This window comes from Melanaphis sacchari, unplaced genomic scaffold (assembly GCF_002803265.2).
Source record: "Melanaphis sacchari strain LSU unplaced genomic scaffold, SCAv2.0 Contig20_pilon_pilon, whole genome shotgun sequence".
NCBI lineage: Eukaryota > Metazoa > Arthropoda > Insecta > Hemiptera > Aphididae > Melanaphis > Melanaphis sacchari.
The window spans coordinates 902,806-917,162 of record NW_020271042.1 but is presented as its reverse complement, the minus strand read 5'-3'; the positions used below and the strand labels follow the sequence as shown (position 1 = coordinate 917,162).

The 14,357-nt window shown below is 26.9% G+C and overlaps 1 protein-coding gene across 1 annotated transcript in view; it reads right to left on the bottom strand.

The window, feature by feature from the left end:
• The window catches only part of LOC112593526 (sushi, von Willebrand factor type A, EGF and pentraxin domain-containing protein 1), a 67,627-nt gene that overhangs the window by 14,466 nt on the left and 38,804 nt on the right, over positions 1–14,357 (bottom strand). The window contains exons 2-3 of the mRNA XM_025337944.1: positions 1,769–1,868; positions 1,145–1,203 (exon numbers count right to left, since the gene is read on the bottom strand). Of these exons, the coding sequence (XP_025193729.1) occupies positions 1,145–1,203; positions 1,769–1,868 (159 nt within the window). The remainder of the gene's footprint in view (positions 1–1,144; positions 1,204–1,768; positions 1,869–14,357) is intronic.

Below are 14,357 nucleotides of genomic sequence, written 5' to 3'. Positions count from 1 at the left end.
TTATTGATAAACGGACGGAAAAATAGTCTTCCAAACGAAAATTATCGAATCCAATTAGTTACACAGTAAAATATAATGCTCTATTCCCAACAGACACTATATGCCACAAGCTGAAATATTATTAAAGTAATCGTATTAAATATAAATATATTATAGTAGCTGTATAACCTTACCACTTAGGTCACGAAAAACTGAGTTAAATTAAAATTCGGGCTTTATGAAATAATTCAACGAAGGTAAATCCAGGAGTGGGTTTAATGTATTGTATAAAGCATTTGATATATTTGTAAAACGTTGATCAAACTATATATATTTTTAAACTTTCTCAATATCTACAAGAAAAATTCCTGAAACTTTTTGTAAAATTAATTAAAAAATTTTTGAGTTTATAAGCAACAAGCATATACGACGCGGGATATTGTTTTTTTTGTTCATTTAATTATAGCGAATACAATTAATTTAATTTAATTTAATTTCCAAAAATAACAGCAATCCTATATATAAGTATAAACAAAAAAGAATTACACAATTTTCGTAAGATGAAACGGAATTTATATGTGAGACACCCTATAGCAATAACCTAAAACCCATAAGAGTTTAAAAATAAAACTTATAACACTGAGTCTTAGGTATAATTTTTATTGAAATCGGTAAGTAATTTCTAAAATAATTTGTAATAGTAAAATATCACTCATCTCATATATATATAATTAAAATTATATAGTATATACTGTACTAATTTATCATATATTTGTTTGAATTCCATAAACTAGTCAAAGTGAATTAACAATTTAATTATAATTAAATGTTTTGTGTAATTCCTGAAGTGACTCGTGAAGAAATATTCCCATCTAATTTTTAGACACAGTACGACATTGTGACATTTTGATCGCCTGTACATATATTATATTATTGTAGCTTTATTACTACATTAAAAAAACTTAGCTTTTTTCTTACTACGTTGAATCAAGTCACAATTATTTCACTTAAAGATATAAACATATAGTATAATAATTAATAACCTAATCAACCTGTATGTATTGATATGAATTTTAATTTTGAATAACAACAATGACTTCAAACTGATATGTCCAAATGGCAGATGTAATAGATATTATTATTATTATACTCAAACTTGACTTACCACAAAACGGCAGGTCTCCGGTCCAGGCGCCATTTGAGGAACAAGTTATCGAATCGGACCTGTAAAATGATTGGAAATTAAAACTTCAAAACATAATTCTATATTTGTGTATGTGGCATGTGACCTGCTATAATTTTAGGCTTTAAAGTCTCAAGTTTTGAGTGATTAATTCATACTATCTAAAAATTAATAGCGTAAAACACTGTAGGTATTATCATTATGACATTCTGCCTGTTGAATATTGAAGTTTACAAAACTTATTTATTGAGAAATTACGATTTTTTATTTAACTTTTAGACTATAATAAATAATAAACTGCGTTTTTTAACCCACTTGACAGTTTTAATTAAAAATAAAAATTACTGCTTATTTTCTTGCTTATCTACTATTATTTTATATTTTAAAATATCCAAAAAAATATTAACAGTTAATGAATATGAAATTCAAGTAGTTGTAAAAAATTATTAAGTGTTGTCGTATATTTTTACTTGAAAATTGTATAATTAAAAACATAAACTTTTTTATTTAAAAAAAAAAAATCACCTTGCGATTTGACATACAATTTGCGTTATGTAGCGTTACTAAAAAAATATATGTCAATAATATAATAAGCGTAATATTTACCCGAAGAGTCTATAACCATCGTCACAAACGAACGTGGCCTTATCTCCGTCCCGGACGAGTTTAGCGTTGACAGGCACTGGAGGATGACCGCACACATTTTCTAAACAAACAAAAAATGAAAAAAAAATTAGAAAAAAAAACTTTATTAATTTTCATATTGTTATACGCTCGTAAAAATATTATATACGGGTAATATGACATGATATACTTAATATAAAATATGTATTATAATATTTGAATGTAGGTATGTTATAAATAGGAAATAGATAGCTGCAGCAGATATTTGGTACACTTAATCTACTTAATTCTACTTTCTCGTGGCTATGACCGTCGCAGTAATTATTACATTTTTATACATGTGCGGTTTAATCCCGAATGTGGTTTTTTTTTTTTTTTTTGAAATTTTGTCTACGGAAAAAAAATTTCTTGCCGCAAGAGAACATTATGCATAATATAATATTATAATTTATAATGTATAAAAACACCGCGGATTGACGAGCGAATGTGTATTGTGCATTATATATAACACATGTACCTAATGCTAATATTTTACATCTAAACTAGTATTTTATACACGCGCTAATCATAATATCATTTATATATAATATACCGTATGTATACTGTGCGTGAGAAATTAGTATAATTTTATAACTCCACTGTATAATATTTGAGTACGGTTTTCGCATATTAAAATATTATTGTATTCATACGTATCGCGTTGCAACCCACATTTTCTGATCAGTAGATGTTACGATATTAATTTAATGTAATATTATCGGGTATACAAGTAGCTGCAAAAAAGTAAACATTATACGAAATTATTGAAACCTCGCAAGTGCATCGTGATATTTTATTATATTTTATTAAAACTGACGTGGCAAAATAATATTTATGTATAATATGTAGGTGATCGAATTTCGCAATGTGTCGATATTCAATAGCGATGGTTGGAATATAGCGTACATGTAGATACTTACAGTACTTGGATAAATTCAATATTCCTGCACGATCTTAACGGTAAACTTTTTCATCATTAGGGTACTTGTGTCGTGTACCTATATTTACACACCTGTATACTACGGTTACTCACGTATTTTAATACACGATCGTGACAGTATAATATTCATGTAAATGTATACCAAAATAGCGGATTTTTAACTCGCTAAGACACTCGAATTTCAAAAAATAACTATATAGGTATACCTACCTAACCACTTAATATACAATTATTTATAATTCTTTTAGTTCAATAATCATATTTTTACATATTCTTTTGAACTTTTATAAGGGTGGACGGGTAATTTTTGGTGTAATAAAAATGTTTAAACGACCACTCATTAAAATTTCACAAATACGAAGAATCATTGGAGAACCACACAAATTATTATTTCTACTTTTGACACAAATATTAAATATTTCTCGGCAACAAATTTTTGATCATATAAATTATTTATTTAAGTATGTGGAAAACAATTTTTAAAAAATTTAGAAAATAAATTCTCATTTGCCGAATAATCAATGTTGCAGGTCAAGTCTTTTTTATAAATTGTAAACGCCTATTTAATCAAATTATGTTTTATAAAATTCATAAAAAAAAACTTAGTTCCTTGTTAGGTGATTGGACTTTAGAGCCACCAGACACCCATAATTAGGACTTATAAGGAAAATTCTCGTGTCCTCATAAGCCTATTCAGCAGTATTTTATATTGTAATCTTGTTCATAAATTACTTGTATAATAAAAACGGGTCAGGCACGTGAGAGTTGAATCTCTTAGAGAATTTGTTTACTGCGAATGATACTATGAAATATACATGACGGGGCTTAGGTTATTTTCTTTTAAATAATATTTTGAAAAGAAATATATAACAGATCGATATTTTGGCATTTTCCAATAATTTGAGGTCACGTGTCTAGATTAGTTTTAGCCGTTATTTTTATGCGAGAATAGTTTAACGATTAAATTAGTGTGTTTATAATTAATGAGTATAGTGTTCTATAAGCGCATACAACACACATAGCAAGAAGTTAAGTGATTATATAATATCTTTAAGAAGTATAAGTCATCTCAAAGGATCTGACATGTTTGCATTAAAATATGTAATATTAATCTGATTTTCGTTACTCATAAATCTCACTGTGCGTGGAAGTCACTTGTCAGTGCTCTGATTCACGCAGTGTCGCCACCGGGTATCTTTTTATATACCTATTGTACGTCACATAAACAATACGACATGATATTATGCTGCATGATAATAGACTATATTGTTGCGTTTAATAATTTTGAATAGAACGATTTAATTTTTTTTAGCAGAATAGAACTCGCGGCAGCTAAAGCGTTTTAATTTCAAGCACGTTTTGTATATATATACGACAATTAACCGCACGCTGCACCATTATAGTAGGCAAGTACCTATACTACTTCATATTATTTGATAATGTTGTACGCACGTTGTCATGTCTTTATGATTATAATACACACTGTCGCGGAGTCTGTCATGGTACTTTTATACATAATAATATAATTGTATAATTGTAGTTGTTAGTGTAAAGTATATATATTATAATAAGTATCTATTTATTTTATTTTTTGGTGGTGATTTTAATATTGTCGCACGAATGAGTTTCAACGCACGATGTATACAGAATTTGTAACGTTACCTATAATTTCTTATTTGTAATCATGAATTATATTTTGATCAAAAACTATGATCATCGATAACATTTTACTAGTTACGATCGATTTTTAAAATCGGCCATTAAAAAATAATTTGGTACTTTCTATGTGTTTTGGTGTCGCGTTAAAATTTCGCGGTAAAAATGTCACGATAAAAATATCGTCAAAACAAAAATGTCACAGGTAATAATATGTCGTCGTGTCACCGATGTGGTTTGCAACTCGGTTTTAGTTATTAAGATTAAATTAGATTAAAGTACCATAGCTGGTAATAATAAAATACTATAAACCTACGAAAGTAAAGTTCAGTGTACATATTAATAGTTGACATTTAGTTCAATGTTAAGATCTCGTCATCCTTCTATCTGGATTTTTATCAATTCACCGAAAAAGGAATAAAGCTTAAACCTACTAAAAGTTGAACAGTACACCTATTGCTGACATCAAATCTCCGATAAAGAAAAAATACTAAGTTTCTGAAATTTGATTTACAACTATATGAGATGATTATAAAAATCGATAAATTAACGACTACCTGCGTAGAATTTCGTAGAATTTCCAATATCAATTAATATAAAAATATAATTTATTATTATATTTATTACAATACTTTTAATAATTATTATTTTTCATTTCCTACTTTATTTATTAAGTATAACTGTGTACTTTGTAAAGTAAAATAAAATAAAACAAAATTATACTATACATAGGTATATTATAAATTAAAATATATTAATATTGTATTTTTATATTTTTAACATCGCGATATTTTTGTATTCAGGACATTTTTGCAGCGACAAATTACCGTGACATCATGAAATGGATTCATGTACCTATTTTATAGGTTTTATTTATGAGGCTGTATAGATTTTTTTTTTTTTTTGTTTATCTAATAGGTACGGTGCGTAAAACGTATTAATCGCACAATTTCCTCGCAGTAGATTATAAGAAAATTAATTTTTATGATACTATAAATATATTAGATGAATTATTTTAACGGTTAACACTCATAAACAAATCTTTCGTTAACTAATTTAAATTATTTGGAAAAAAATCTTATTGTTTATAAGGACGATTTTTAAGTTACTGATTTAATGGCAACTACCTAGTTTGTTAATTTTATAATCTACAACTAAAGTAAAATATTTCCATAAAAATGTCTACGAATAAATATCAAACATTAAATAGATATTAGTTTTTATTTATGATAAAATGGTAAAATAGACTGGTAGAAGGTATCCATCTAAATTGTAAATGCAATTTTTATTTGATGAATAATAAATTACTTATTCAATTTTTGATATTTATAAGGGTTATGCTAAATGGATAAGTTAACGCATCTGGCAAAATATTTTTTTAAACTATGAATTTTAAACCTTATAATATTTTATTAATTATTGCTATTACAAATCACGTTATCAGTCAAAAAAAATTGTTAACAAATTACACAGTGAGTGTAATAACTTAGTAATTAGGTATATACTTAATACTTATTATAACTAAAAAGTATAATTTAAACCATGTGAAAAATTAAGTATATTTACTGAGATAATACGTATTTTTTATAGCCACGGAAAATGAATATTTATGCGTACGCGCAGTATTTATAAATATTTAAGCGTACGAAAGTAAAAATGAATAATAATTCAGTTATTAGAGCAACAATTAATCTCTTTGGTATAAAAACGACCGACATAATACGAAAATATTATGTATTGTTATTTTGATACATTATAAATTATAACAAATATGTCTATCATTGTCAACCGAAACCAACATCGAGCATTGCAAATAATGGGTTTCTAATGTTTTTTATGTATTTATATAGTTATGAATATAATGACAATAATAATATATGAAAGCACTTGAAAAGTGAAAATTTTCGTCCTTTTTTTTAATCGGATTTAATCGGATGAAACATAAGCTAACCGACGTTCGACATTTTATTATTATTGTTAATATTGACCGCCTCTATTGAGTATACGAACTACCTACGCGTGTACCAAATTTCATGATGAATATGTATATAACTATAAATGTTTATAACACGTTTATATTCTATGGTTGTCGTCGCGCGGGCGTAAGAAATACGTATAATATGTACACAAATATTATAATTATAAAACCTGTAATATATAATAATATTTATAAAGATAAACCTACCTATATTCGGCTGCATATACGTCATTGTTTTGGCACGCGCTCTGACGATTTAAAATTTTTAAATATAATGTAACGTAGGTATACCGTCTTAATTTCTTAATATTTAAGGATAAGAAATGCTTAAAAAAAAATTTATAATAAAGGATTGACCCTTAGGGAAAATTTAAAATAGTTACGATTTTATAATCGAATAATATAAAAGTTATGTAAAAAAAGTTGAATGATTTCGACGAAAAATACATTATGAATTATGATATATAGATTTGATAAGTTTCGTTGGACTTTCACGGTTATTATTAATTATTTAAATAAATATAATATAATAAATAATATTATAGATAAACTTATTACATTATAACATATACTTTACTTTAATTGTGTGTGTTTAAGTCGAATTTATTATATACTTTTTACATGAAGACAAACACTAAAACGCAAATTGGCACCATGTATGAGTGTATGATTAACTGATATTATGCATATTTATGAATTCGATCACTCACGTTAGTTAACTCTCAGTTCACGATTAGTGTTCGGGAATTCGTATCAAAATATCTTACTTTAGCATCTATAGCTTCCACTTGTATAAACGTGCGCATACAAGATACAACATATTATAATTTAATAATAATAATTGAATTACGGAAGTAAATCCAATTTATAAGGTACAGGTATTAAATACATTAAAAATTTACACAGACAAAGTTTAAACAATGGTAATACAATTTTTTACAAAAATTATTAATATATTACATTGTAGGTCAAAACCGTACATATGATTTCTTCGTAGAGCGGATTATGAAAAAAATAAAAAATATCATGAAAAAAGTACTATACTCAGGTAAATTTTTTTAATATATGAAAAGTGTTTATTAATTTTAATGTTTTGATTAAACATTATACTCCAGGAGTCTTAAAGAAGTAAACTTTCTTTCAATTTGATAAAATCAATAGCTTTTAATGACCAAGATGCAAACATAATGTAATGGGGGTTTAACATCTCTCCAACCACTCTCTTCTTAAGCATGAGCCTGTTTTAGGTAGATACCAGTGTGTCACAGTTATTAATAGTTATTAATACTTGAGTAGATAACCATAGAAGATATTGTCGAACTGACGTTCATCTACAAAATATACATGTAAAATCAAGTGCACGCGAAACAGACGCTTCTGTCAATTGTACCTATACATGAAATAGGCACCTATAGTATATAATAATAATAATAATTAATAACGATAATATAAATTATTCAGAACGGTCATCGATGTCATAAATAGTTTCAAAGTTATTTATTTATTAAATAAACGCTACTATTTATAAGTAAATTGTATTTTTAATTAAATATTTTTTTTTCACTTATATATATATAATAGACTCACCACGTGTGAGATCTATCGATTATATTCTGCAAAAGAAGACGATCAAGAAAAGAACACATCGTAGTATATACATATATTATATTAATATACGTAATATTATATAAACCTACAATCCACACTGACAATACACTTTTTCGGTTGATTTTTTTTTTCTAGAAAATTTTAACAGAGAACTTTTATATGAATATAAAGACAATATAAGCCCATCTTCACATATGACAATTTTTAGAAAATATTCTTCTTTATAGTATTATAGCCGAGTGATTATAATAGTATGCTATTTAAAATAAATACAAATTCATATAAAAACGGAACTCCAATGAAAATATGAATATATTCAATATATATGTTCTTATCTTTTCATAGATCGTGTTGAATTTTCGATAAATAATATTTTCTATTCACAACTAGACTACATAGAATACTAAATACATAATATAGGAACTCAATAATATTAACTATTATGAAATAGATAATGTATAAGTGTATAGGTAACCTATCTATTTTGTAGTTGTTGCGACCGTTAAATTACGCGTATGAGCACTTTATAATTTTCATGCGTGCATTTTACTGTCTGTTGAGTCTTATTATTTGGCGTTACACAAAAGTATTTAATTTAATAATATAATCCTATAATATCCCTGAACGATCACCTACGGCGATAAATACAACGTCTAAAACCGCTTAGTTTGAACATTGTGTTATTACCTATACAATACGCCAATCATAGCTATATGGCTATATATAATTGTATATTGGTACATTGGTACAACAATTGCTTAATAATTGTCAACAAAAATAGATGATAAATTATGGTCGTACATTTATATATGTATACTAATTATTAATTACTAATACCAATATACTACATTACTTGTTATATTTATATAATTATCAAGCGAATAAATTAATTAAGCGTGAGTTTGATACCTTTATGCAATTTGAAAATGTTAAACAACCCAATTATAAATCCAAAACTTGGTAAGACTTATTGAACGTCTACCATAAAAACGTCCTGTTAAATGATAATCTACATAAAATATATTATATACCTATAGATGATTAGACTGTCTTATATACTTATATGGCTGTTTTGTAATCTCTATATGTATGGTGTATCGAAAATGCGCATGCATTACGCATAATAACGTATATAACTAATGCAGAATTTTTTTTCTCAGAATTCCACTGCACTTGTCACCGCATAACGAAATCGAATATTTTTGAAAATCTTCGATTAAAATCAAGTATTATAATTTATAACATATAATATTCAAATTGCAACTAAATGCTCTTTACGTAAATGACAAAATAAAAATTATAACAATTTATAATATTGCAGTAGTAGGTGTATATAATAATTATTATATTCCCACATTCGACCACGTAAAATTTTGCAGCTCATCAATCCAAACCCCTACTGTAGTTTCTCTAACTTTGTCTGGGATACCCCGAATATCTACTTAAGATTATTTATACACACACATGGGAAAAGTAGCTTTGTAATGTTCTTTGCGAGAACTGCTTTCCCTCAAGTCTATTCCGCGAGTTCCGATTATGCGCAGGCGCGCGATGGAGTCACTGAACGAGAAACGGTCTACGAAAGTCTGTACACATGGTCAAAACATGCAACACCGGAGATATCTATTTGATACATTTCGTAATACCTATACAATATCGAACAAAATGTTCTATCGAAATGCCGTTGAGCGGGTTTTGTATAATGTTAGCAAAATTACTTTCTTCGCATTCATTGGATAATGATAAACGACTGATTGTTACCTGTTTAGTTATTTTTTAATTATAATTATTAATTAACTATTAATCCAAGACTCGGGACTTAATATATTTATTTATTCGTTTAGAAAATAATAAATAAAAATCTTATTCCATATAAATTAACTTTGAGATATTTAGATTTTATACTTGAATTTTTTTAGTACATACCTATTTTTGCATATTTGAGCGTTTATTTTCCAATAAATTCATATATTATATTATTAATATATAATATATACTACTTAATTCTGCATATTTTAAGTTTTTTTTTTTACACATTTACTCATTTTGAATTATTTTTGAGAAAATTATGAAATTATTTAAAATAAAATATTATGTACTAACAACTAACAAGTAACGAAAGTTATTAAATATTACTCTTAATTTATTTTATTTTTCGATTTTAATAAAATATTATTAGTTGACCTTCGCTATATGTATGATATCATTTTCAATAGTATATTTATTTTTTTTTGCGAAGTTAATGATAATTACTAATAATACCACTGTAATACGCGACTCTGTAAATACCCAATTTTTTCATTGGATGAATATATAAAATAAATAATACATCACATATTTTATCATATTTTTTGTATAATTATAAACAAATACGTGTTTTTATACTGTAGAAACGTATTTCTCAATAGTTCCTCATGTGAACTGCTACAGATTTTTAATTGTTACTTTATACTTATAAACATAATAATATGTAATACATCACTTCTATTGTTCTCGCAATCTTGCTTTATGCATATAATACTACTATGGATATGTGTACCAGTACTAATATAGGTACTTACACTATTTTTCATGCATGCCCGTATTTAAAAAATCCACAACTTCTCGTATTGTGAACAAGCAATAACTAGGTATAGGTGGCATTGAAATTTTAACGGTGTTTTTTTCTTGTAATAATTAAAACAAATTATTTTAGTGTTTGTTTTAAGTTTTAACAACCTTATTATACATAGTCTGTGACCTATTTATAATGTATATAATAATGCACTAAAAAAGTTGACGAGCATGCCCCATACATAATTTACACACACATCGATATATTGACTCGACCCGTTATTGTATCTAAATTTGTATTCCACGTTTATATTGCATCCACCAATCACCACGATATGATTCTTTTCAAAAAGCCCACCACCCATTTATAATATGAATTTAAATTATAAAATATTGTTAAATAATTACACAAATATATTATCTAATCGATATAGTGGGTATTATAGAAATATTATAATAAATAATAGAATTATAGTATATATCGTTAACTTCAACTAAAAATTCTAATAATTGGTTTTATCCTTATGAAAAATTAGCTTATTATTTCGGTTGATTAAATTCAATGTTTTATTCTCATAATATATTTCCATACGTAACTGCAGTAGCTAGAAGTACAAAAGGCCTGTCATGTATCGCCATTAGAAAAATCCTATAATGCACCACTCAATGCACTATTTTATAGTATTATTATTTATGCTATATATAATATATATGTGTGTGTTGGTTCGATAAACGTATTCATTTTCCCCTTAAATTTGAATGTCATATTGTTTTCGTTTCAATGTCATTATGCATCACGACATCGTTTATATATTCAATGATAATTCGTATTTTATTATAACCCGCATTCGAATACAACGGTTAGCGCAAGGTCTCTTAGCACAGGCTTTGTCTTTCCCCTAAAATAGAAGGTTTTACTACACTAAATCGTTCTAAATCCATTTTATATATAGGTACACATAAACTCATAATGACGGTAGATACTCTCGCTTATATACCGCAGTAACATATATTATATATTATTATTATCTCCATAAACGTAAATATATAATATTCAACGTTCGTGCTTAAAATCGAACCATATATATACTTATTATTTTGTTTAATAGCAGTAAATGTCGTTTTGTTCGTCTGCAGCAATACATTATAGGTCGTTAAACGTCATATATTACTGTCTACAAAACCGCCACAAACCGGACAATACAGAATTTCGCCGAGAGAAGAAGAAAAACCGAGAAAGCAAATATTAGAAACAGGACCTGTGCGACGCCTTGGACAGACGATCGTGACCTCGTTACTATATTATATTATTAAGTACTTCAGTTTTAAATAAAATGAGTTTTAAATTTACGAACTATACACATAGTAGGTGTACGGTACACAGTGTTAACAATCGATTCGAAGGTCTAATAAAATGTAATGAATTAATAACGGTTCAACGTAATATAATATAATATAGTAAGAAGTGTATTTGGGTATTAGGAAGATTTACCTTCACTTAAATCGTTATAAAAAGTTGTCAAATTGTATAATAAGAAATACCCTGCAGTGTATTATATCAGTGAATGATATATCAATGTTTATGTGCATTAATTGTTAAGTAATAATTTGTATAAAAAAAAAACTTCCCTACATTTAATGATTAAGTAAATATATATTTATATATTGTATTTCATACGTTATACAAATAACAATAAACCTACTTATTATACCGTAGTGACGCAGCTGCTGTGTTGAGATTTACCGATCAGAATGACTTTAACGCCCGGCAACTAGTTTTTCGCACGACAAATTTTCAGTATCGAATACTATTAAAATACAAAGATCGTTTTAATGTCTTGTCTTTTTATGTATCGTAGACTAGTCAGTACTATATAGCATACAGTTGGGTTATTGTGAATCTACAATGGAATAAAAAGTTATAGGTATATGATTACCATGTAAAAATGCGGTTAGCGACATTATTATTTATTATTGTTGTTTTTGTTATTATATAGACATGGTTTACTGTTATATCATTCAATACTAGATCATATATCTTATATTTACCAACCAAACTGTGATAAATCATTACTTATTAGTTATTAGTAATAACTTATTATGTAGTGCAATGTTTATAGATTGCGATTTTGTGATCATTATCGCCATTTCTCGTTAAATCGATTTTTAACCATAATTTGTATCAGGATTTTTTATACAATTATATAATCTAAAATGTTTAAATTGAGCTATTATTCATTATTTGCTGAATAAAAAAACTATGTTGTTACATTAATGGTAATAATATTTAGGAAACAATATTCAACGATAATATACCTACTTACATGTTAAATATAGGTACGCAATCATCAATTAATAATGAATGATGAAATTATATTTAATTACCCCTAAATTCAAGAGTACTACCTAAGTCACTAACCGACGATAATGACAAGTACAATATTTTTTTATACAGCAGCGCAGATGTACGTTATAATAAAGCTATAACATAATAATACGATAATTTTTATTGCAAATTTTTTGAGTTAATAGCTATGGAATATAATTAAGTATTTTAATTTTAAAGTTTATTGTTTTTACCTGTATAATATTTATAAATTTTTTACAATGGCATATTATCGCTGAAGGTATACAGACTGGGTCCTGCTGCAGTGTACATATTACACATAATATATACCTATAACCAACAGCATAATTGGCGGTGCGTAACCGCACTTCCTACGTACTATTTTTTTTTTATTATTATTATTTAAAAACCAAACAACCAAACCGGTTATTTCACTATGCAGCTGCAACTTCACTTTTTCATTATTTTCTCTATTACCATATGCCATATTTTATCATTTTGCTCAAGAAAAGTGCAAAATTTCGTTATATTCTTGACATTAAAATCGTCAATAATTTTTAGAAACCAAATAACTCTAATTATGTATCCAATGCATACTTGCAGGTCGTTACATTGTATTGTGTTTGTTATAACTAACGTAAATAAGAGATAAAATAAAATTACATACAGGTAAGTAGATATAGGACAAGTAGGTACTTATGCGGCTACGCGTCTAATATATCATTATACATTTGCAGCTACTATACATCATTCCACTGTCACCAGTCACAACTGTCAAATATAAGGATACTGGATAACGTAGTTATGCAGAATTTATTGTTATTTTTATTTAACCATGGTGAATAGTAAAATTGTGTAAGACCGACAAACCATTAATTGTATATTAATTATATAATTATTAATTTATTTAAAAAAGAACAAGGACTTTTTTATAGTATTTCACCGTACCAATACACATTCTTCGACTAGGTATAACAATATTACATTATACGAAGCAGTTGGTACAACACTATATGCAAAGTTTTTCGCGCATCAAACCGTAGCGTATTCGCACGGTGGCCGACTGAGAACAATGTTAACATTATAATGATAGTATGCAATCATATATTATAGTACGAGTTTAACATTGAACATTACCTATTGACTTAGAGACAAATCGTAAAAAGTCTACGCGTGTAATTATGTCACGACACATTATGTTGTTTTGATTACAAAAATAAATCATTAGTCGTATAATATTATATCTATATTTTTAGCTACAAACTCAATATTAATATAACAATTTTCCATTTTCTTCTCAGCATAACGGTAGTCTTTGCAGAACCCCAGCTGCAATAAGCAATCCTCTCCAACATTTCCATATCCAATGCTAATTCAACCGTTGCGTTCTTAGATCTACCGTATATACTGATATTTTTATCTACTATATCTCCTTAGTCCTCATCTTATT